Below are 25,480 nucleotides of genomic sequence, written 5' to 3'. Positions count from 1 at the left end.
TAAATAAGCTTGCAGTTTTCTGCTGGCGAAGCCCATCCTTTTCCTCGCTGTTTTCTTCATTTAGCCTGCTACTCATGCCTTAGTGTTAATAGCTACCGTATTTTTCGCCCTATAGGACGCACTTTTCCCCCTCCAAAAATGAAGGGGAAATGTGTGTGTGTCCTATGGGGCGAATGCAGGCTTTTGCTGAAGCCTGGAGAGCGAGAGGGGTTGGTGCGCACCGACCCCTCTTGCTCTCCAGGCTTCAGGAAGCTATCCGCAAGCCTTGCAAGCCCGGTGGGAGTTCCCGCGGGCTCGCAAGGCTTGCGGGCAGCAGCCTGCAGCCCGAAGCACGCGGCACGCTGCACAGCGCGCCCCGAGCTTGGTTCCCCAACCTGGTTTGGAGGCTGGTGGTGGGGAGAACTGCCAGCCCCACAAGCTCGGGGAACAGCGGGGAGGCAGAGCGCCGCCATCCCACTGTTCCCCAACCTGTTTGGGCTTCAGGCAGATATCTGCAAGCCGTGGGAGCCCGACGGGAAGTTGCGCCGGTCTCCCAAGGCTTGCGGAGAGCTGCCTGTTCTGGGGTCGGGGTTAGGGTTTCCCCCGCCCCAGCCCCGCGCCTGGGGGGGAAATATATTTTTTTTCTTTATCCCCCCCCCAAAAAAACCCTAGGTGCGTCCTATGGTTCGGTGCGTCCTATGGGGCGAAAAATACGGTAAGTACTTCATTCCATCACACTGTTCTAGAACTTCACTGGAGTGGACTGGCAGATTGTAAACTGCTTAGAGGTTTCATTACAACCGAGCAGTATATAAATTCTGTTGACTAGATGAATATAATTCATCTAGAATGATATCTTTTCACTTCTCTCTCAGATTAAAATTTACTCTTACTACAAGTGATCTGAATTACCTTCAGATGATATGAAATATTCTGTGCTGCATGTTGGTGGTCTGGAGTTTGGTATCAGATTTATTTTCTAGAAGCCCCAAATATAGGAATTTTAACTATTTGACTTCGATTTCTTGATCTCATCTAGTAAAACGACGGCAGATTAAAATTCAAGAGGAGGATTTGCAGGGCTCCACCCTTCCTGTGCACTGTGGACAAGTTAAAGGTGTTTTGTATAAGGATAAATTGGCAGCAGGTAAACTATTGGTTTTGAAGAGTATATTAAATCTGTACAAGGCATATAATACTAATGGCAGATTTAAAAATTGGGATGGGAAGGAAGCCATCATGTAGTTAGTATATGACTAACATTTGCATTTGGGGAAGAACACTTTCTTCTACATATCTTCTCAAAACAGAAATAAGTCCCATTTCGTTTATATGTTCATTTAAAAGCATAAATTCAGTGTATTGAAACACACAAAGCAGGGTCTGGTCTTATGGGTCAGGGAAAGCTTGGGCAAAAAGCTATATCTTTACATGACATCGGTGTTCACTCAAAATCTGGCCACAGTATTCTTCACCAACTTCAGCTTCTTGCCAATCCCAAGGGAAGTCTCACATTGAGTGCATTATAGTAGTCCAATTGGAAGGTTCCTAGGTAAGTGTATATAGAAGCCCCCAATTTTTCCCCAGAAGACAGTTTATTTTATATTATACATATACCATTCTGCTTATGGAGCCAGGGTAGCTTACAGCAATTACCGTATTTTTCGATTCATAGGGCACACCGGACCATAGGGCGCACCTAGTTTTTAGGGGGGGAAATAAAGAAGAAAAAAAATCCATCCCGCTGGCTGTCTTGGCTTCCTTTTTAGCCACGCACAACCTCTTCAGCTGGAGCTTGTGGGCTGGGGGAGCGCTCCAAAAGCTTGCGGATAGCTGCCCGAAGCCCAGGGTGTGCAGTGCTGCGCTCCCTGGGCTTCAGGCTGCTATCCGCAAGCCTTCGGAGCCCTGCGGGAACTCCCGCCGTGCTCCGAAGGCTTGCAGATAGCTTCCTGAAGCCTGGAGAGCGAGAGGGGTCGGTGCGCACTGACCCCTCTTGCTTTCGCTTCATAGGACGCACACACATTTCCCCTTCATTTTTGGAGGGGGAAAAGTGCGTCCTATAGAGCGAAAAATACGGTACTTCAGTATCATAATGAGATTTTCAGTCAGCTGAATCCCTCTTAAAAGCACAAGTGATTTCATCAGCTTTAAGTATTTCAGCATGTAATTTATGAATTTGACTATTTTTTTTATAGTTTTCACTTCCCATATACTGTGAAGTGAAAAGAAATACCAGTACTTCTCTATTGTCAGAACCAAAAGTGTGCAGAAATGTGATTGTACTGTTTTTAGATGGATTGCCTCTTCAACCTGCAATTTTACAATGGCTAGCCATGAGACAGTTGCGGTAGCTGCTGCTTCTGCTTCTCCTTTGGCAATCACTCGTAGCTGAGTAATACAGCAAACAGAAGGCACCTTTCCTCAGACACTGCTCTGCAACATAGCCAAATAATGTAGACTGAAAAATTACTCAAGGTATCTTAGATTTAATCAAAGCCAGATTGCCATGCTGTACTATTAAAAAATGAGGCTATACCTGATTCATCTTAAAAATAAGCAATCAAACAATTTTATATACCCAGCATGTAAGCAAATAGTGGAAGAGTTCAGCAGAGGAGCTGCTGAAGTATCAAGACAGACTTGTGTTCCCTGATCAGTGATTCTTATTGCGTACCTATTTACAACAAAATCAAACACTGAATAGTTTTAGTCAGAAGCACCAAGCCCCATGTAGAAATTTATTGTAGTGCTTGTATCAGAATCTCTGTTCATATGGTTTTTTTCTAAAGTAAAAAGGTAAAGGGACCCCTAACCATTAGGTCCAGTCACGGATGACTCTGGGGTTGCGGCGCTCATCTTGCTTTATTGGCCGAGGGAGCTGGCGTACAGCTTCTGGGTCATGTGGCCAGCATGACTAAGCTGCTTCTGGCAAACCAGAGCAGCACACGGAAACGCCGTTTTCTAAAGTATATATTGGATAAATTGTTGACAGATTTCTTACATGATTCAGTGAACTTTGCTGATTGGGATAGGTGTGTAACATTCATGTGACTTCTCTGTTTGTCATAGGAATTTCGCAGAAGTCCATCAAGGGTTCTGATGGAAAGTGGTTCACGCCACCAGAATTTGAGGCTGAAGGAGGACGTGAAAGCTGGAAATGCTGGAAGAGAAGTATCCGCCATAAAGGGCTTCCTTTAGAAAAATTAATAGTGGTATGCAGTTCACTTGTAATGCCTGTAATTTTAATGCCTTATTTTCTACATGTGATCTGAAAGAAGTATCAGATGATACTTTCAAGTTTGCAGACAGTCATGCCTTTCCTTCTTATAATCACGAATACAATATCCTGTCCTTATGTAATAATATACAGTGGCGCCCCGCAAGACGAATGCCTCGCAAGACAGAAAACCCGCTAGACGAAAGGGTTTTCCGTTTTGGAGGTGCTTCGCAGGACGAATTTGCTATGGGCTTGCTTCGCAAGGCGAAAATGTCTTGCGATTCCTGGGGGGTTTTTTCCGCTCCCTACCCCCTTTTTCTAAGGCACTAAGCTGCTAATAGCCTTTTAGCAGCTAATCCGCTAAGTCCTTAAGCCTTTAATAGCCGCTATCGCGCTAATCCGCTAATGGGCTTGCTTCGCAAGACGAAAAAACCGCTAGACGAAGAGACTCACGGAACGGATTCTTTTCGTCTTGCGAGGCACCACTGTAGTATTGTTGTACCTTCCTTGTACCTGCTACAACGAGAGGTGTTAGTGGTGAGATAGACATAAAATTAGACTAAAAGAATTGGAAACAAAGGAATTCCTTTTGCTTGCATTTTCTGCTACTTTTTATTTTTATACAGTATGTTGCTCAGGTGTGTGCCAGTTAAAGGCAAGAGGTGTATTTCCTGGAGCAAAGATGTATTAACATTTTCAGGCACCTATGACAATAACACATATAAATATATATGGGAGTGATGGGAGTGGTATCTGTGCTAAGAAATAGAGCCAACTTCTTATATACTGATGTCAAAAAATAGATGTTTCAAAAATAGTTCCCACTTCTTTGTGTGGATTCCCTCATTTCAAATACTATTTTGGGATCCCGCTAATGCATCAGAGTAACTAATTATGTCATGCTTATTTCAGAGTGGATATCTTCCTAATCCAAAACGAATATACGGCAGGAGGAAAAAGGTAACAGTTTATCAACAGTTTTACCATATTGGTGTGTGACAGCCATAGATATTGTCAATTTATTCGTATATTATATTTTCCACAAATACACCTGTGCTCAAAGCAGTTGACATTTTAAAATATATATAAAAAAGGAACTGCACTATCAGCATGAAAAAACCCCCTCAGACTATGGGTGCTGCCTGTGGGCCCTGGAAAGATGAAATGGTTGAGCCCAGCACCACCTCCCTGTCAATGCTAGTAGACCTGTTGTGAATGGAACTGGAAAAAAGTGTTGTCTCTGGAAGATCTAGGGACTTCTACACATAATTAAGAGATGTGCTGCAATGACTGTGGCCTAACTGTGGGGCAGGCATGATGGCCAGGCAATAGTAGCTGTCACCAATTGGAAGCAAAGCAAGTATGTCCACACTGAAACTTTTGCAGGTACAAACAGTATTGGAAGTAGGGTTGTGTAGAGCTGCCCTAATAACATCATGAGCACAAGCACTCATGAAAGCACAGTTAAAAGGATGTCTGTTGAGGGCTTCCCGTTTGGCTTCCCATGATGGCGGTTGCCCATTACATCAGAGCCATTTCGCACAGAATATTTTGAGGATGGGATGGGAGTAATCATCGCCCCAGGCCTGGGGGGGGGGGAGCAGCTTCACTCGCAGGTCACTCAACACCTGCTCCCAATCTGGGAGGAATGAGGGGGCAGGGGGCACTAGGTGGAAAACACCATGCGTCTCTTTGGCAACTTTCCGAGGTCACCGCCATGAGCAACAAACTCCTGTTTTTTAAGATGAAAATTCAGACTTAATTAATGGGCATGCTCTGAGTAAGGGGAGATAAACTACTCTGCTAATTGATTCAGCCACTGAGGTGCCAAAAGATTCGATTGGAAGGATTATCATCAGTACGGGACTGGTATGTCGGAACGGAAGGGGGGTGAGCCACCTTTGTTTCTTTTTCATACACTTCGTATTTGCTATTTTACTTGGCAAATCTCCCTGGAAGGACTGACTACTGGATTGTTTATGTACGCAAGCGGGACTGGAGAGTACTGTATTCATTGAAATAATTTTGGTCTAATTGTTAACAGTTTGGAGAAGATTTATGAATTTGCAGTTGTGGAAATCAAGGTTTCTAGCTAAAGTACAGGCTTAATTGCTTTGGAATGAGATAAAACGGAGAAGTTTGGACATATGCCTGGTAGAACTGGCAGAAAGCCAAATTTCCTCCATTTTGGGATGTGTCACAGTGGATAATCACAGGCGTGAGGAAGTGAAAGTGAAATGCCACGATCAGATTCAGAGTACAAAGAATATAAAGAGAGAGAAAAAGAATATAAACACCCACACAGTATTGATTTAACTCGCTTGCCAGATGAACTCGGAGGCTGTTAAAAACAAATGAAGAACTACCTGGAAGAACTATGAAAAGCAGCACAAATGTGAGATGACCGGCACTCCCCGACCCTCAGAGCATGGAAAGCCAACCAAAGATTTGTAATTTGGCATAATATTTGGACTGTTTGATTATTGTGTGATTTGGAATGTTTTTAATGTGGTTTTATTGGATTGTTAAAATGGAAAATTTAATAAATATCATTATAAAAGGATGTCTGGTGAGGCCACCAGAGAATGGGTCAGATGAAGAGCAGGATCCAGGGACCATGACTGGTAACCAAAGTATGATTTATGGGCCAGAAAACAGTAAGGCAAGCTGAAATTCTTGACAGCAAATGAGATGGCCTTTTACTGTATTTGCCCCAAACAAAAGCTTGGTAAATTAGGAAAGAGTATAAACAAAATGGGGATAGGCAAAAGCTAAACTGAGAAAAGGTAGTTGGCACAGGCTGTGCCAAACACACCTGGCTGAGATTAATTTTTCTTACTAATAGCTTCTGTGATTGGATGATCTTCAGGGACCCATCCAACTCTAGAACTCTAGGATTCTATTATAAAAAATGCAAGACTTGGTGCTGTGTTTTGCTGAATGACACGCAGTTTGGCTATGCCTGTTGAATCATCTGTGCCTATTTTTATTTGGCAGGTAAAGAATCCATTTTGCGAATCAGCCCAGGTCCAGTCATCAGGTCAGTGAAAACTTTCTGTGAGGTATGTGTTACAAAGCAGTGAGAGTGTTGGGTTAAATGTGGGAAGCCCAGGATCAAATTCATGCCTTTGGGTCCAAGGCTGACTTTATAATGTGGTTGCACCAAAGGTTGCATGGAATGCCCAATTTTGTATTGTGGTATTGTGATGTATGCCCTTTGCTGGGTGAATCTTTGATGTGCCTCTCACAGAGATAGGCAAAGTCATTCCCTGTTCCCATTAGAATGCTACCATAATTCAGCACATGGATTCCCTGGATGCCCACATATGCGAATGTCATTGAAGCTTTGATTCTTTGGGGAATGACATGGCTACTGTGAAGAATAGAGACAGTCAGTTACTGAGCTTCATCATCTCCCACCCTAGCTGTGGTCTGTCATGATGGCCCAGAAGAGGCCACACCAGGGCCATCAGAAGAGGCCATGCCCGAGCCATCAGAAGAGACTACTCCAGTGGCACCTCAATCACCAGGCAGGACCCCACACAAGCACCTTCGAGTGGAGCTGATGCGTCTCTCACCATCTGTACTCACCAGGGCAAGGTGCAACCCACTGGATTCACCACATACAAGCCCACCGGATTCACCACAGGCAAGCCCACCGGATTCACCACAGGCGAGCCCACTGGATTCACCACAGGCGAACCCACCGGATTCACCACAGGCGAACCCACCGGATTCACCACAGGCGAGCCCACCGGATTCACCACAGGCGAGCCCACCGGATTCACTACAGGTGAACCCACCGGATTCACCACAGGCGAACCCACCACCTGTGCTGAGGAAACCACATCGGAGATCCCATTGGCGCCGGAGCATGAAGCCCCACACCATGTGTGAGTCCTACACCACGGGGCTACACTTGCTGCATCCTCTCTGCCTTGATTTTTGGTGGGCATGGGGATTTGGGGGAGGTGGCTGGCAGAGGGAGCTGTCTGGGGTGGGATGGCAGATTTTCTCACTGGCACAGGAGGTGGAATGGGAGTGGCTATAGGGCTAGGTAGCTAGGCTTCCCTCCACCCACTGGAATGAATGTCAGATGGGCATTGGCTCTGCTATGTCATTATTGTCTCAATCCTCCTCATGGTCTGGTCTTTGTTTCTGTTTCCCACAGCATCCAGCCTAGGACTTGCCATCCTGCGTTCTGTGTACAAAATGAAACGACTATTCCAAAACACCTTTGGGAATCGCAAAGCCGTGCAGGTGAAGCTCCAAGATATCAATGGCCACCTAATTGGCTTGCAGTATCAACATGCAGACCTAAAGAAAGCCCTGGACCGATGCAGTCAGCTTAATGCAGCCCTGGATGTTTTGACATTGCAGGAGCAAATGAACAGCATCATTGAGCACCAGAGGCGACTGGAAAAATTAGTGCTGGAGATCCTGACAACATTGGGTGTGGAAAGGTCCTAGTCGTAAGGGATGGTTCCCACCCACCCCTCCCCTGTAGAAAAGGGACAGAAAATAGTGAACTACTAAGTCTCACTTGTCATTTTGTTGCCAGTTTACTACTTGGAGCTCCTTTCAATCTTCATAAAATGTGATTTTGTTTCCTTCCTCCTCATCTCTAGTTCTATCTTAGTTATTATCAAACTGTATTCCCATGAACTGAAGAGATATTCCATTCAGTGTTTTACCATTCACTGATTTATTGGTCCAGATTAGTAAACCAGTTCTAAAAGAGGTTGGATTTCCTATTTCACTAATAAAGTATGGCAAAAACTATGCATTTTACATATTTTGCTAATTAAGAAGCAATGATTCATTTGTTTAAATTGCAACCCATCGTCTCCCAAAGGGGATTCCCCAGGTAACTAATGAAAGTTAAACACATTAAAATAAAATGTCCATGATATTCATGCACTAGAAAGCAATAAAATATTTGCTAGTTTAGCCTTACCCTCCAAATGCAGCCCAAATGGTTCTTACTGTTTCAGGTTGACTTTGGGAAAGCTTCCAGGAGAACAATTTTATCATTTAGGAGCAGCCACGACATCTTTAATGTTTTAACTCAGCATATGACATGAATTGCTACAAGGTGTTCTGCCATTAGTAGCTGTGAGAGACAAGCTATAAGGGACAAGTACACTCACTTAAGGGCAGTCCACAAACACCTACAATATCACATAATCATAAGCAACACATATTAACTCACATCAGTAAACTCATCAGTTATTATAAACTTTTAAGTCTGAAGGACATGGCTGGTAACCTGTGGCCTTCTGGATATTGTAGGACAGCAATCCCCATCATCCCCTTACAATTGGCCATGCTGGCTGGTGCTGATGGCAGTTTGAGTCCCTGCCCTCTTGAATACATTTGGTTCTATAATGTCCCCTTAGGCGGCTTGGATTCTCCACATTTCAAAGCATCTGGGAAATTCTGCTGTGCTTTGTCTCCTTGCTACACAGTTTCCTCTTCATGGTGCCTGAGAACTGGAACCATAGCAATGGCTCCTGTAGAACCTCAAAAGTGTCTGATAATTTAATTTGCAGAGTAATAGGGAAAAGCTTCTGGTTAAATCTAGGCTTTAGCACACTATCGGAATGGCATAAAGTAATCTCATTGACAAAGGAAGCATGGAACTTGTCCAGGAAGAATGTTCAGAGGGACTTTGCTTTTGAAACCCACATCAAAAAAAAATCTGTGGAAAAAAGAATATCCTACAATTCAATTACTACCCCATCACTCAATTATTTGAAGGGTGATTACGAGAATCTACTCAGGTACAAACTGAAAATATCAATTCTCTCAACTGGAGATGAGCAGAGAAGTATCAATTTAACAGAACTATCATTACGGTAATATAGACTACATGAAAGCAAGTAGTTTTGGGTGCCAATGTTTCAGCAAGAGACAATAGGAACATGTTTGACACAGTAGCAAAATGGAGTCCTATGAGAAGAATCCTTGAGTGTCTGACAGCGGACGAGGCACGCTCTGGAATGCCCAGTGCAAGATCCCATCAAAGGTATTCTGTAGGATTAGAGAGAAAAGAGGCATTCTATTTGTTCACCAGGTCAACAATACTGAAATAAGAATAGCAATTCATCGGAGCAAATGCAGACAGTAGACAACTATAGAGCCGCTCTCCTGTTTTGAAGTACACAGACTGCACAGGTCCACCAGGCATAACTGATCTGCCATCCTTTCTAGCAGCCCGGAGGAGTTTCTGCTGTGTTACTGGATGTGATGAAAGTACTTTCAAGTTACAACTACTTGCAACTTGAAAGTGCAAAGTTTTGAAATTAAGAACAAATTAATCTCAAGGGGGACCTAAAATCTTCCGAATTATCCCAAGCATTGTGATGGACAATTCCAGAATCCACAGACCTGTTCAGCACTGGACAAATTATAGCACAAGAAGATTTGTTTTCCATTACCTCCCCTAAGAGAGAGTCCAGATCATCCTTGTTCAGAAGGGGTTCAGTCCCAGCAGATTCTTCCACCACCTAGGATTCAAAATCTCATCTTACAGTGCAATCCTATGCGCGTCTACTCAGAAGTAAGGCCCAATTTGTTCAATGGGATTTACCCATTTATTGAATTGCAGCCTTAGTAATTCTCCATTATATAAATGCTGAATAACCTAGTCAACTAGGAAAAGGGAAATCCCTTCAGCAGGATGTATGTAGCCTACAATCAGGGTGAAGACTGAATAATAATAATAATAATAATAATAATAATAATAATAAATAATAATAATAATAATAATAACATTAATTTATACCCCGCCCATCTGGCTGGGTTTCCCCAGCCACTCTGGGTGGCTTCCAACAAAATATTTAAATACAATAGTCTTAAACATTAAAAGCTTCCCTAAACAGGGATGCCTTCAGATGTCTCCTAAAAGTCTGGTAGTTGGTTTTCTCTTTGACATCTGATGGGAGGGCGTTCCACAGGGTGGGTGCCACTACCGAGAAGGCCCTCTGTTTGGTTCCCTGTAACTTGGCTTCTCGCAGCAAGGGAACCGCCAGAAGACCCTCAGAGGAGGACCTCAGTGTCTGGGCAGAACAATGGGGGTGGAGACACTCCTTCAGGTATACTGAGCCCACATGCAGCTTTCTTTTGCAGGAGGGGGTTGGTTTGATGGTAACTGACTCCCAGTGTTGTCCCTAAAAATGGCTCTGTCATCCATGGAGCACTTCTTAAAAATAAAGTGATAGATGGATGGATTTTACATACTTTAATCATTTCAGTTGCAAAGTTAAAAGCAAGTGATGTTCAATTTGCAACTGAAGGACAAAGCAAAAAACTTTCTTTTTATATTATTGCTGTCTTCATCATTATATTCAAAGGATAAATACCATGAGATAAATACCAACAATATCAAATTCAACTCATGTATACTGCAGTTTCCTTGATCCATTCTCCCTTGCTTCTTCCTTTGGCAATTTTTAATCCTCATCTATTGAGGGTAACCAAGTTTTTTGAATGTAACTATTTGCTCACATTCACACCCCCTTCCTGCTTGTTCCTCCTTCCTTCCACTGTATTATTAACACACTGATGTTATAGAAAATTAACAGGTATTAACATTAATAATGAGAACCCGTATAGTGTACGTCTGATTGTCGGACTTTGACTGGGAAGACCCAAGTTCAAGTCTCCACACAACCAGTTATCTCTCATCCTAATGGACCTCCACAGGGGAGCTGCAAAGATTAAACTCACTAGCTACTATAAAGTTGAAAAGATTTCGGAAAATCCAGACCTTTACCGCTCGTAGTGTTGGGGTATTTGAGTTTGTAGCTCCATCCAAGCTGATGGTCATGGGATGGTTGCTAGTGCAGGATTTGCACATTAAGATTCCACTAGAACAAAACACACAAAGGATCTTACCCTTCAAAGTCACAAACCTATATTTCAGAAAGCACAGATAACGGGTTAAAGCTGGACTGGACTACTTCAGGTCGAATAGGGGCCTCACATGGATGAATGCTCTTCCATACAAAAACATTACACCCACATAGAAAACGAGATGCCAGGAAGAAAGGTAGGCTAGAACCTTTCTTCCTGAAACCTAGTTTTTCATATGCATGGATTCCTTTTTGTATGGAGGTTGAGATACTCAATCATGTGAGCACCCACCTGGTACAGGCCAGGCACATGCTTAGCTACTCAACTACTCTGCAGTGAGAATAAAGCCCTAAGAGGAGAGGAAGGAGAAGCCACGCAAGATTGCCTGGTAAAACTCAAGGCTGATTCGTACAATTGAAAAGTGATGTTGACCGTCCAACTGTATGAGTGAGCCATGAGACATCAGTTTTGCTAACATTAAGCTCATTATGCAACCAGGCCCAGCTTCCAGTTGTATGATTCAGATTTGCTAGCAGAGAGAGCCTATTTAAAAAGTAATATAAGGACTTCAACATCACCTTTCGTTGGAGAGTAGTTAGTTGAAGTCCACACTGGACACTCCAGGATATAAACGTGGTAAAATGCATGGATTTGTTTAGAAAACTCTGGATTTTGTCTGCTTTGAGATCAAGATGTTGCTTTGAGTAAAATACTAGAACATCTATCTGCGAAGGACTTAGGGTAGTGGCATCAGGTAAAGTGTCCCCCCCCCCCATGTAAGAATCACCATTCTGGCACACCTGACACCTGTTCAAACAATAAATAGGCCACTCACCATGTTCATCCTGTTACAGGGCAGCACTATTCAGAAGAGCAGCACTTACATAAACAAAACTCCCATCTTGTGGTGCCTGTCCTGCATTTCTGATCTGGTACTAGGACATTGGGACGCGGGTGGTGCTGTGGGTTAAACCACAGAGCCTAGGGCTTGCCAATTAGAAGGTCGGCGGTTCGAATCCCCGCAGCGGGGTGAGCTCCCGTTGCTTGGTCCCGGCTCCTGCCAACCTAGCAGGTCGAAAGCACGTCAAAGTGCAAGTAGATAAATAGGTACTGCTCCGGCGGGAAGGTAAACAGTGTTTCCGTGCGCTGCTCTGGTTCGCCAGAAGCGGCTTAGTCATGCTGGCCACATGACCCGGAAGCTGTATGCCTGCTCCCTTGGCCAATAAAGCTAGATGAGCACCGCAACCCCAGAGTCGGCCACGACTGGACCTAATGGTCAGGGGTCCCTTTACCTTTACTATGACATTAAACCAGGCTTAGTAAGCCACCATCTGGCTTTCTCTCTCACACACTCTCTCACGCTCTCACAAACAAGAACTATAAAGTCTGGGGAGCTATGGATGGCTTAATTCTTGGATGTAAATGTCACCTGATTTGATCTGCATGGGCAGGAAAATGGCAGGGCCAGTGGAAAGCCCGGAAACACTTATTGCAGTAGATCAGGTCTCCTTCTTTCCTGCATACTCCACACTTCTCCCCAATGGTCAGCTTCTGTAAAGGGAAAAAAAGAAAGAATTTGGAGTCAGGTTTCTAGCAAAACATGGTCCTCTTTTTCTCCTTCAGAGCTACCATGCGCCGCATGTGACCATCCCGTCTTATGTTTGTCTGGTCCACTGCAATTGCTTTGATTTCTAACTTACCACTTCCACTGGGGCCATTGTAAGGTTTTTCAGGCCCTCAGAAAAATGAACTAAGCAGAGTATAGTTTCATCACAGCAATGTTAGGATCGAGCAGATACTTAATTTGAGACCTAATAGACTCCACCAAGACTACCAGCCCAAGGGCACGGTAGGAGAAATAAGGCAACAAAATGTTTTGCAGCCCACTGTTCTTATTTAAAGCATTTGAAATGGCTAAGCCCAGTGAATGGTGGAAAGTTCCACGGGAGGTGAGATACTGACCAGCTGTTTCTCTGTTCCCACATTCTGAACGGTTGGCGGTGGCACCCCAGACACTGGGGTCACAGAGGGCAAAGGCTGCCTGAGGGAGGCACACACAGGTTCCTTGATGAGAACCCTCCTTCCATCTTCTGTTGTCCTCTGGACATATACAGCTCCCTAAGCAGGCATGCAAAATAAATATATTATATTGACAGAATATATCACATTACTTGCATAAGAAGATTTGAGTTTGCCTTTTGTATTAAAAAAGTGACTAAGTGTAGTAATGAACACACTGAACTTCATTTTTACCATTTTACTTCTATTGCAATAATAAATCTGATAGATTGTCCTACAAACTAATTATTTTTTAAAAAAAAATTAAAGAAATGTCACTCAGCAGTAATGGAAAACAGCCAGAAGGGGTCACTGCAGGATACAATTTATATTTCAGCAGGGTTTTCGGGTGGTGGTCATGTGAAGGTCTTAAAACACCTTCAGAGACTGCAATTTAGTTCATATTAAAGTATTGCATTCTAAAAGTCCGGGCCATTTATTCTCCCTTTTCTCACAAAGGAAAAGTGGACTGCAAATAAATGTGCACAAAAAGACCATAAACAGCTGTTGAAGGAGACAAGAGCGAAAGAGCAGTTTCTTAGAGTTGCTTCATGTAGGACATTTTCCCGCAAGGCAGAGGAAAAGAGAGGATCGTGAAGAGAGAGAGAGAAATCAAGGATCATAATTATACCTGTGTTTGAGAAAGTGCATTCCTGCTGTTCTCTTCTCCATTGCACCTGTACTGTTTCGATTGCCCGGAGGAGCAGGAATCGCACCTCCATGTCCCGCTGCTCAGCGCCCCGAGGGGAAAAAGACAAGAGCATGGTCGTGAATAGCAAGTAGAGAAAGAGAGGAAGAAATGGGTGAAACAAGTTAAGCAAATGTAAACAAAAACAGTCCCCCACGCACCCAATGGAAAATGGCGTATCAGAGTGCTACCGCCAATCTCAGATGCACTATTGCAAGTGAGGGCAGGAAGACATAAACAAATTGCACACAGGAAAGATCCTGAGAAATTAAAGGGTGGGTGCCTTTTCCCCCTAGGCCACTCCCTATTCCTAGAAGAGAAGAGGCTCTGCGCAAGTCCGGTAATCATCCTCATCTGCTGTGAGAACTGTGGTTGGGGTTAGGCCAATATGCCCTCCGAACATGCACAAGGAAGATCAACTGTAAAAACTGTCTGATCATGGTTCAGATACTTGTTTCAAGCCATTATATCCTGGATTTCTAGCAAGCAAGCATTTAAGGTGGCTTATAAGGTAGCGCTGTGGGTTAAACCACAGAGTCTAGGACTTGCCAATCAGAAGGTCAGCGGTTCGAATCCCCGCAATGGGGTGAGCTCCCATTGTTCGGTCCCAGCACCTGCCAACCTAGCAGTTCGAAAGCACGTCAAAGTGCAAGTAGATAAATAGGTAACACTCCAGCGGGAAGGTAAACGGCGTTTCCGTGTGCTGCTCTGGTTCGCCAGAAGCAGCTTAGTCATGCTGGCCACATGACCCGGAAGCTGTACGCCGGCTCCCTCAGCCAATAAAGCGAGATGAGCGCCGCAACCCCAGAGTCGGGCACAACTGGACCTAATGGTCAGGGGTCCCTTTACCTTTACCTTTATAATCAAAATAAAACCTGTTCTGCACCCAGATCTTGATGTGATTCCAGGGGGCTATGGAAATACCAGCAGAACTGTCATTACCTGGGAATCTCTGTCAGTGGTGGCACCAGGCAGGTGAGATGAAAGGCCTTGGGGCATCCATCACAGCAGATCAGCTCCCCACCATCCCTGCAGACGGCACATTCGTCATCGTTCTTCTGGCCCAGCAAAATTTGGGAGAATTGAAATAGAATAAAGACTCCATTTTCAGACGGATTCTCTCTACATGGCTAGGGAGCAGCACATAATGTCACCTACAGCCACCTATCCAGATCAGCACCCTCTGCTACTTTCAGCACCAACTCTTAAAGTGCATAAAATTGATTAAATGCTCTACACAGATTTTTTTTTTAAAAAAAGTGATTGTGAGACTCCAGGATTGGATACAACACAAAAGGAAAAAGGAATGGGGAGGGAAGAGGAATGCAAGAAAGTCCAGGCAACAATTTATGAAGTTACATAGTGTCAAGTGCACACATCCACAACCAAAACCCAGCCGCTCTTGTCCCACTTCCCTTACAGCTCTGCAGTCTCAGGGCAACAGGGAGTTAGAGCGGAGAGCTCTTTCTGGCAGGCAAGATCCCTAGAAATGGGTGAATTAATTGTAACACTGGAAATACATGAAACAGACAGAATTAAAGGGAGGTTTGCCCTTGCTCTGGCTCTTATTGAACTCTGCTTTGAGACAGAACATCCAAGAAAATAGCGTCAGAACTTTGGTCATTTGTGGAGCAGAGTCTGATGCAGCAGGAATGCTTGACAGTAATAAAGTCCAGTGCTGCTTCCTGTAGGAAACAGGGCTTGTTCTGTCCTTTGCGCTTTGCTTCTTTCTTCAAATACTGCGTTTCCAAAACTTGAGAGCCTTGGCGGGAGGCACAGAGGGCATGCAACGGACATTGTAACTGAGCCTCTGCAAGTTTTGCTAATTTGCCCTTATTAAGAGAAATGGCTTCAGAAGCAAAACCCAACTGAGCAGGGGAAAGTGAGGACCAATACTGGCTTTGATGTGCAAGGTGTTCCTTGCTGTGCAACAGCCTTTAACTGAAATCTTTGGGGAATTCCATTCTGGCAGGAGCGGCACTAAGCTCTGCCAAGGAGAAATGATTCTCATGGTGAAACCTTGTCCCATGGGTGAATCTGGCACCAGTCTAAGAAGCTGAGGAAACCTGGGACTTCCCAAGTGGGGTGAAACTTTCAAGACATAATGAACTATGTGGCTTGGTGGAGATTCATTTTCTGCTTAAAAGCATCAGAAATGCAAGGCAAAGGGAAAAGAGGAAGGGTATCTTTTTATATGCGACGGCGGCAGCAAGAGTTCTGATTGCGGCGAAATGGAAGAGTAATGAAATCCCCTCTTTACAAGATTGGATCCAAAAGCTGACAGAATATGCCAAATTAGACGGTCCATCGGAAAAAATAAAGAATAAATCAAAACAGGAAGTTGTTTCAAAATGGGAGGTTTTCAAAGAATATTTGAAAAATAAATACAGTAGTTTAAATTCTGTTGCAGCATTCGAGGAACTTCAGTAGTAGTTGCAAGGTAGATAGAAGAAATTAGATATATTAAGAAAAAGTTTAATTATGTTAAAAGTGTGTATTGGCAATAAGTAATATGAAATCAAAATATGGAATAGACGGGAGGTTGGGTCTTTAGTGTTAAGACCAATATATGTTTTATTGTTTGTTAAGAAAATTATGTGTCTATGGTTATTCCTGTGTGTAATTTGGTATTTGTGTTTTTTTATTTTTTCTTGCTGTATCAATTTAAAAAAGGAAAAAAATGCAAGGCAAAGGGTAGCACTCAACGTGCCTGTGTCAGATGTGCCTCTGTCTAGGACAGTTGTGATGCTCAGCACATCTTGTCTATAAAGAAACACTAGTTTTCAGGCCAAAAGACTGGCTTCGGTGTACTTCTGACTGCTCCTGTTTTAGGCATGATTTGTGAATGTGGTGACATCGACACCATTCATTTAAAACACAAGGCTTCCCCTCAAGGAATCATGGGAACTGTAGTTTACCCCTCACAGAGCTACAATATTCAGCAACCTTAAACTACATTCCCCAGGATTCTCTAGAGGAAAACTATGTGCTTTAAATATATGGTATGGATTTGACCTGACTGTACTGCAGCAAGGGGCTTGCACAGTCTGTGGCTCTCACTCCATCCAGTCTTCATCGGTGTCCAATTTCTGTGGCTTTTACATTTAAAAAAGTGAAGACCGTTTCACATTTTCTCTGGCAGATGTGTTTCCAGGTGCCACTGTGTGCATCTCACAACAAACATCATAATGTTTGCCTGCAGTAACCACATGGGGAAGTGTGTCTGTAATCACATGAGGTGATGCACCGGGGAGTTACGATTGGCTGCCTCCTTTGCAGGTTTCCAGATGTATTTTCCAAAAGCTACAGTGCTGACTGCTTATATGTGGAGTGGTTACTTGGGAAATACACCTGCAGCATAAAAGCACAAGGCATCTCTCCTTAAAAGGTGCTTATGCCTTCAACTTGTTTGAACAGACAAACTGCCCAACTACCCTCCTTCCACATTTTCTTTTTTCCTCATTAAATTTAGCATAATGCTGAAAATACAGATGCTAAAAATACCTGCAAATCTGTCCCATTTCATATGTGTGTGCGTGCACATTTGATTATGTTTAATCTCAGGGTTTCCCCCTTCCTGACAATACCCAGTGTGGCGTTTGCCTGTTCATTTAGAAAATGTCTGTACAGGGGGGTGAGAAAGGGTTAAAAATATAGACCAATAGGAAAGCCGGAGGCGGAGCCTACCTGTTTATAAAAGGGCTTAGCATGAGGTTTGAGTTAGTTGATGGTGGGTAGTTGGTTGGTTTTAGTGGGTTGGCTGGTTGGGAAAGGCAGTTGGAAAAGCAGTTCGCAGGCAGTTGGAAATAGAGAGACAGTTACTGCAGTGGGTTCTTGTGTGAGGGGAGGTAGAAGAGATAGAGATAGGATAAAATAAGACTAAGAAGGTAAAGAGTAACAACGTTTGGAATGCACAAAGTTTGTTTGTGTCTACAATAAACTATACAGTGGTGCCTCGCAAGACGAAAATAATCTGTTCCGTGAGTCTCTTCGTCTAGCGGTTTTTTCGTCTTGCGAAGCAAGCCCATTAGCGGATTAGCGGATTAGCGCTATTAGCGGTTTAGCAGCTATTAGCGCCTATTAAAGGCTTAAGGGATTAGCGGATTAGCTGCTAAAAGGCTATTAGCAGCTTAGTGCCTTAGAAAAAGGGGGTGGGGAGCAAAACCCCCCCCCCAGGAATCGCAAGACATTTTCGTCTTGCGAAGCAAGCCAATAGAGAAATTCGTCCTGCGAAGCACCTCCAAAACGGAAAACCCTTTCGTCTAGCGGGTTTTCCGTCTTGCGAGGCATTCGTCTTGCGGGGCACCACTGTACTCTTCTTTGTTACCTTGAGAACCTGACTGAGACTAAGTGATTTTACCAGGGAGGACTTGGTTGGTGGCAGTGGATTAGTGGTGTATGGGTCAATAGTCTGTGAGACAACCGGGGACTTCATACGAACGCCACACCCAGCCCATGAGTTCTAAATCCCATAGGGGTGGAAACTCCACTTGCTCCTATTTGCACGCTAAAAAAGTGTTTGAGTGGATAGTACACTCGAGCTGGACTGGGAAGACCTGAGTTCAAATCCCTACTTGGCCACAAAGCTAACTGGTAGACTTTAGGAAAAGTCACCATTTATCTCTCTGTCCAACCTACCTCACAGGGTTCTGGTGAAGATATAGGATAAATAATCCTACGTAAACCACCTGAATTCCTTTCCAGGAAGGGTAGAATACAAATATGATGAATAACAAAATAAAATAACGTTGTGTGAACCGTTTTCCATGTTACCAAAAAAACACAAAAAACCAGCAAGAAATCCCACTATACGAAGAAGTGGAAATATATGAAGAACAGGAGAAACCTCCTCCGCCATATATGAAGAGCACTGACAGAGGGAAGCTGACATACCTTTAGCACAGGGAAAGGAAAATGACATTCTTTTTATTACCTGCTGGGGGGCTGGATCCACAGTGTGGAAAGGGGGGGCAGGGCACCTATTCTGCAAGTTTGCTTTTTGATCTCCGTTCTGAAAATCAAGAGAAGAATTATGAACCAAGGAGTAAGTCCACCCCACTGATCATATCAGTTATTCCAAGTAGGACTGTCCCAGACCAGCCTTCCCTAACCTGGTGCACTCCAGATGCAGCAGGGGCTGATGGGAATTGTAGTCACAAACATCTTTAAGGAGGCACCGGGTTGGAAAAGGCTGCACTAGATGAGGGTCACAATGCAAAGTGTTGGTGCTTCAATGTGTTCGAAAAGCTAAAATGATGCTCCTCTCCAGCTCCTCCCCAATGCCACTGGAGATGTTCTTCTGTCTCTTTAAGAAAACTGACAGGTATGGGTCATCCATGGGTCTTGCAGTAAAGTTATTAATTAATGTTATTCTCTCTGATGCTGCCTTTTGCAGCAGCTGTGGTGATAACCAGTGGTGTAGCATGGGTTGTCAGCACCCGGGGCAAGGCAAGTAATTTGCGCCCCCCCCCCGCTGCACTGTCCCTCCCCCAGATAGTCCCTCGCTCTCTCTCTGCACCGCACCGCACGCCTGGCACCCTCCCCTCCACAGTGGGCTGCGACCCGGCGGCTCGGATCGGATTCGCACAGCCAGCACTGCAGTGAGAGAGAGTGAGTGAGCCAGGTAGGGGCAGAGAGCTGCGAGTGCGAGCGCCCCCCCCCCATTTGTTGCGCCCGGTGCAGCCGGCCCCCCCTGCACCCCCCACGCTACGCCACTGGTGATAACGCACACGTTTATTATTTAAAAGCTTCTCTAAACAACTTAATATTTTAAAAAATCTCTAAGCAGTATACATAAACAACATAAAAACAATAAAAGAGCACCACAAAGGCTTTGCAACAGACATACATTAAAACACAGCTCATCCAGAACCTAACAACACTGGATCAGCTATAAATTTCTCCTCCGTAGCCTTTGAACTTTGACTGGAATGTGCAGAAAACTCACACAAGCCACAGGTAAAAGGGTCAAGCTGAGTTGTGAGGCCAAGAGGCACAAGCCACACCTGAAGGAAGGTTGTTGGTTGGGGTGTTCAGCTGAATAGGACTCCTGCATCTTTAGTAGTTGTGCAGAAGAAGGAATTTCAGCAGTTGTAGCTCTCATTTAACCTACTACTCTTGTTGCAATTCCCTCTTCTAAGCAGCTATTAAAAGTACAGGAGCCCAGCCCCCCTCGTTTCTGTCTGACTCTCGGGTGCAGGACCAGACTAAGGCTTCACTTAGGCAACTGCTTGTTCTGTTCTACCAGTAAATTCCCTGAGTGAGGTGGGTGGGTGGGTCATGTGACTCGCCTGCCATGAGCCGAAGCTGCCGGGTTTGCCCCTTAATAGAGAGGTTGGTAATTGCACGCAGAAGTAATTGTGAAGCACCTGACTGCAGGTGCTGCATAAACAAAAAACGGCAGTTGTCTGCCCTTGGCGAAAGCAAAGCCATGATTCACTCACCCAGCACTATGGTCTGAAGGACTCTGTGGCCCCCAAAGCTTGCTAGTAACTTCAAAGCAAAAGAGGCAGAGAAAATGGGAAAGGATTAGAAGTATATTGTGTGGCATATGTATTTACGGACCTGGGATTCTTTAGCTTTCCCGCTGGGCTTCAGTTCCTGAGCTTTGTTCCTCTCTTCCAGTTTGTCTGCTGCATAAAACTCACCACCAATTTTGATGCATTTCTTAGTGTCACCTGGGAAATGGAAGATCACACTGGATTTATCTCATCAAAGCAGGGACACAGAATTCATACAGTCTAAATTTTTATATCAGCTTAGTTGCCTTCGTTTTGATGTAGAAGGGGGTGACGAACCTTTGCCTCTCCTGATATTGTTGGGACTCCAGCTCCCATCAGCCCCAGCCAGTGTGGCCAGTAGGCCACAATAATGGGAGATGTAGTCCAACAAAATATGGAGTGCCACAGGATCCTCATCCCTGATCTAGAATCTAAATAAGAAGAAACAGAGTTCGGTCACTTCTGAGTGAAATCAGTCAAGGTACCATGTTAGGTCAGTGCTGGATAGATACAAAGAACGCCAAAGTGCTGCACATACCGCCATGAGAAAGGGGATAATGCTGGGTCTCAACATTCTCTGACTTCTTCACAGATTTTGCCTTTGGAAGGGATCCTGTTGATTTATAGGACATGCATTACAATACTGAAAACAAGGCTCCCCCCCCCCCGCCCCGAATAAACAGCAAGTATGTGTTTAGGACAGGGGTCAGCAAACTTTTTCAGCAGGGGGCTGGTCCACTGTTCCTCAGACCATGTGGTGGGCCGGACTATATTTTTTTTTGGGGGGGGGGAATGAACGAATTCCTATGCCCCACAAATAACCCAGAGATGCATTTTAAATAAAAACACACATGCTACTCATGTAAAAACACCAGGCAGGCCCCACAAATAACTCAGAGATGCATTTTAAATAAAAGGACACATTCTACTCATGTAAAAACATGCTGAATCCCGAACTGTCCGCAGGCCGGATTTAGAAGGCGATTGGGTCGGATCCGGCCCCCGGGCCTAGCTCCTAGTATTGCAGCTGAGGTGGCCTCTCCCTCCCTAACCACCACCACCACCCTGACTGAGGAGGAGGAGAGCTGTAGCTCTGAGAAGAAGGAGATCTAGTTTTCAGAAAGTTCTTGCCTTGGCTGTTTTTTAAAAAATATATATTTAAACTGATGCTCAGTTCGTTAGCATTGCATGGAAACTGCATTGCAAAGCTCGCCTGAAAACTGGTACCGTATATCAATATCTTAAATAAAACAAATCAAGGTAGTGAAATACTACCAAAAAAGAGAATGGCTTGTGCTGATGTTCTTGAAATTGAAAATTCTCATTCCAGATCCTTATTTCTTCCTGGAGGAAATCCATTCCTAATCCTCTTTGGCATGTTTAATAGCAACTCTTGCATCCACAAAAAGCACAGCAAAACCCCAGAAAATAGTTCTATACCAAGGTGTGGGTCGCCTTTTGCTGAAAGTTGAGGTGGGTGCAAAGCATCTTTTTCATCTGTCGCTTTCCTCTTCCCTTGGGATTTGTGCTGAGTCAATACCTTAGGACTGCTTGCGAGCTTCCTTGCCCTGCTGCAATACCTACTGAGATCCAGGTCTGAAAAGAAAGCAAATTCTGAGACTGGAGGCATGTCTAGACAGGGCTTAATATTGTAAATGAGGCAACAGTGGGTTGCTAGCAACAAGCTTTTTTTCCTTATTTTTGTATTTTCCCCATAAAGGGTAAATGGAGATTAAACAAGGTATGATGCAGTGGGGAATATAGGCTGCCATTTTGATGCCAAAGATATGTGGACACTGCAAATAAATGTGTATGCATAAGGAGCATGGATCCACAATAAACACCCATCCATAAGTCTGTTTTGTGGGATTCTCGCCTGATTATAGAAATTGTGCTTCAGGGTGGGGGAAATTGTCCCTGGAGCAGGAAAACACATTATATTATGCAGTAAAATAAACAAGCTAAACAAGAAAGGTGAATAAATAAATGATTCCCAGCTTTTAAACATGAGAGAGGCGTTTCTAAATCTATTTCCACTTATATTTCACTCATCTTCAATTTCTTCATGGCTATGATGACTTCAGCAAATACCTTTAGGAAAGCTGCTTTGAATGGACTGGAGCTTGGAATATCTCTCCAGGTTATAATCCTTGAAGAGAACCCTCCAGAAGTCCCTGATGGAAGAGGAGTCCTGGCTCAACAGCCACGTTAACATGGCATGGAAGGCCTTGTGGCAGCCATCCTTCTCCTTCAGATGGAGAGTATCCTTCAGGGAGAAAGAAAAAGCAAGGCTAGTCTACTTTCCAAATACTGGTAGATTTAACTGCTCCCCTAAATTGCTTAAGTACACTGCAGTCAAATCTGTCTTCTGAAGTTACAGCAAGAGTCTCAAATTCTGGCACTGCAGGTAAAGTCCCGGGGACATATTATAAACTGAAGAACAACAACTGTGAAGTGCCAATAATGCTGAAAAAAGGGGAAACCAATGAATTAAACATGGGCCATCACACAAGCACTCCAGAACTGCTCATCTCATGAACTGCTCACTTTGAAGGTCTACAAAACAATAGTGCTTCCCAAGGCTTAATATTGTAGCCAATGCTAGTGCTACTTAGAGTAGACCCATTGACATTAATAAAACTAAATTAGTAATGTTCATTAATTTTTATTTGGTCTGCTCTGATTGTTCACAGCCCTTAGGATTTTGTGCCATTTGCAAGGATTTTCATACAACACCCATGATCTTTGGTGTATAAAATAATATACGATGTACACTGAGATTCATGACTACAAATTGGTGCTATGATACAAGCAGCATCAACCGCAAATAAAAACCTCTCTCTTTCTACCTGACCTCCCTAACTGGGTTCAGAGAAACAAAATAAAACCACCAGATTAAAATTTCAGAGAACAATAAAAGAAATGAAGGCCAGGAAGGAGTCATAGTTCAGCAGTACACAAACAAAAAAAGGGCAGGTATATATAATTTATCCTCTGTACAAATTATATGCATGCCACAAGAGATTGTTCTAATAGTCAGTAGGAAAACTTGAAGTATATATCATCTCATCATTGTTCTTATTTCTCTCACCTTGAACATCTTTTCCGTGACAATGTCATGATCTGCCAGTCCGTGGAGCAATGGGAAGACATCGTCGACTGCCATGGAGATCTCTGTGCGATAAAGTTTAAGTAATTTCCGCAGGTCTCCTTCTCCTAAAGGTTTGTTATCAGAACCGAACATCCTGAGAGAGGGTAACATTTACAGGATTGTTAGAAGCATGCATCTTCCATGCCCATTTCTGGTCACGGTGCAGCTGCTAACCCTTACTAAAAGATACCTTAATTTTGATGTACACTTGCTTGGGTCATGGCAGATGCTGTGAAGGAACATGCATCTTGGGTAGAAGTGACCGTACAGGGTAGGGTAAGCAGCCAGATCCTGGCTTATTTTAGAAACCTCACTCTCAAGACCACCTGCCTGTGGAAATTCAGATTTGCAAGTATAGCTTGTAAAAAGAAACTCATATTTATATCACTCCTTTTCTATTACTCATTGTCTTTCACTTCTTCAATGACTGCTGAACATCCAGATTAGATTTGTTTTGCTTGCTCTGTCTTTGCTAAACAAAGGAGGAAGGTGGTCTTATTGGCCTCACCTGTCAAAAGGAGATGTTATCTGGTATCTGTATTTCACATGGACCTGTTTTCTGTAATTCCTTGTGCTTTTTATATGCTCAGTCTGTGGAGAATGGAGTGGGGGTGTTGCAAAAAACCACCACCACCAAAGAACCCTGTTGGTGAACCAATAGAATCCCAGTGATGACCCTCTGATAGATCTGGGAAGCTGAAGCTATCTCCAATTAAGTCTATTTGGCTTGCTTCGTTTTCTGAAAATGCTTGAGAGATTTTCACTCCACCCTACACCATCTGCACGCACTTACAGGACTGGAAAATGGAAGGATTATGGAAGGTACTTTTCAAAACAATTAAGACATGGATTGGGCTCTATAGGCTCATTGTTGGGGCTATGTTAGTGCTTTAAAAAACCCACACAGCACAGTACAATGTATTCAGAGGTGATGACAATCCATTACACAACCACCCTGAGAAATAAACCTTAGATTCATGTTATGTCAGAAGATATAGTTACATTTGTCAATTTCCAAATTCCAAATTCAAGAACCCCTTGGGTGGGCCTAGAGCAAGGGAGAATCTGGGGTGATCAGGGATGCAGCCCTAATATAATCTAGCAGGTCAATGTCATGGGTGCAACTAGCGTGAAATCCACTGGATCATGATTGGCATTATTGTGGGTGGATCTTGATTTGCAGAAATTTGGGAAAACCCAGATTATATGGTCCATTTAGAGCCTGATATCAGTTTTCTGGTGGAACATGGCTCTACTAGGCAAACAAGTACATTGTTGACTGGTTGGCAGCCCATAATATTTTCCATCTTTATGTCAAACCAAGGGATCCTTTATTTCAGATTGATAGGGAAGAAATCCTTAGGTCCACAAATAAGAATTGCTTCTCCAAATCGTTTCTGCAAGTGGCTAAGGATTGCTGGTTATGATACTCCTAGTAAGATCTGTGGGTTGCCCCACCCTTCCAAACTTCAATGGACTTCCCAGAATTATTTTAGAAACCAAACACTTCTCTTAATTGTTCTCCACTGTAATTCAGGATGGCTGGCAGCAGTTAATTACAAGCAGTGGGTGGGTTTGTTTACTTTTTACATGCTAAATCTGGGAGAACAAGTTCAGAGATGAAAACTCATGCAAACTCCCAAGCATACCACTGGCTTCAAAGCACCTTGAAACATTCCTGTCAGTGGCAGGATTTATAAACTTTGATACTTGGCTATTATCTCTTAACTGCTTAGAACTTTTCCTACTGAATGAAGCTAAAAAAACGACAAGGCTTATTTATAGTCACCTAAAATAGGGGTACACAACTTCAATTACTCTGTGGCCACTTGGGGGGGGATTTAATCCCCCTTTAAAAACTTCATACTCGTTTAACCACCTTTCCCTCTCTATGGTCCATGGAACTGGTAGAGCAAAAAGCTGAGAGACCAAGTGGAGATGGAGCCAGAACCAACTAATTCTAGTTCTGCCCCTATTCTATTTACCACGGGTAGGCAAACTAAGGCCCGGGGGCTGGATCTGGGAGCCTT

The 25,480-nt window shown here is 43.8% G+C and overlaps 2 protein-coding genes and 1 long non-coding RNA gene across 9 annotated transcripts in view; 2 read left to right on the top strand and 1 right to left on the bottom strand.

The window, feature by feature from the left end:
• Positions 1-7,937, top strand: part of LOC310678853 (uncharacterized protein) — a 13,937-nt gene extending 6,000 nt beyond the window's left edge. For both annotated transcript variants that reach the window (XM_083443327.1, XM_083443326.1), the window contains exons 4-9: positions 1,019-1,126; positions 3,049-3,191; positions 4,109-4,156; positions 6,194-6,236; positions 6,622-7,089; positions 7,368-7,937. In XM_083443327.1, coding sequence (XP_083299453.1) covers positions 1,019-1,126; positions 3,049-3,191; positions 4,109-4,156; positions 6,194-6,236; positions 6,622-7,089; positions 7,368-7,666 — 1,109 coding nt within the window. In that variant the 3' untranslated portion in view covers positions 7,667-7,937. The remainder of the gene's footprint in view (positions 1-1,018; positions 1,127-3,048; positions 3,192-4,108; positions 4,157-6,193; positions 6,237-6,621; positions 7,090-7,367) is intronic.
• AIRE (autoimmune regulator) lies at positions 7,891-25,480 on the bottom strand. Of its 6 annotated transcripts, none has more exons than XM_083443318.1 (13): positions 23,391-25,478; positions 22,391-22,565; positions 21,740-21,895; positions 20,838-20,912; positions 20,364-20,476; positions 18,733-18,810; positions 14,742-14,857; positions 13,743-13,839; positions 13,016-13,171; positions 12,483-12,604; positions 10,974-11,067; positions 9,637-9,705; positions 7,891-9,229 (listed from the first exon to the last, which is right to left on the bottom strand). In XM_083443318.1, exons 1-13 carry the CDS (start codon positions 23,559-23,561, stop codon positions 9,149-9,151), a joined length of 1,503 nt encoding a protein of 500 aa, XP_083299444.1. In that variant the 5' UTR covers positions 23,562-25,478; the 3' UTR covers positions 7,891-9,148. The 6 variants fall into 6 exon arrangements, with proteins under 6 accessions (XP_083299444.1, XP_083299443.1, XP_083299442.1 ...); XM_083443317.1 differs by having other exon boundaries at positions 10,968-11,067; positions 23,391-25,476; XM_083443316.1 differs by having other exon boundaries at positions 7,891-9,705; positions 23,391-25,480.
• Positions 20,485-22,517, top strand: LOC310678910. The gene is made up of 3 exons (XR_014512025.1): positions 20,485-20,780; positions 21,630-21,772; positions 22,384-22,517. It is a non-coding gene; the product is annotated as an uncharacterized lncRNA (long non-coding RNA).

This window comes from Podarcis tiliguerta, assembly GCF_965153285.1.
Source record: "Podarcis tiliguerta genome assembly, chromosome: 5".
NCBI classification, from domain to species: domain Eukaryota; kingdom Metazoa; phylum Chordata; class Lepidosauria; order Squamata; family Lacertidae; genus Podarcis; species Podarcis tiliguerta.
This window is presented reverse-complemented; position numbering and strand designations above follow the sequence as displayed.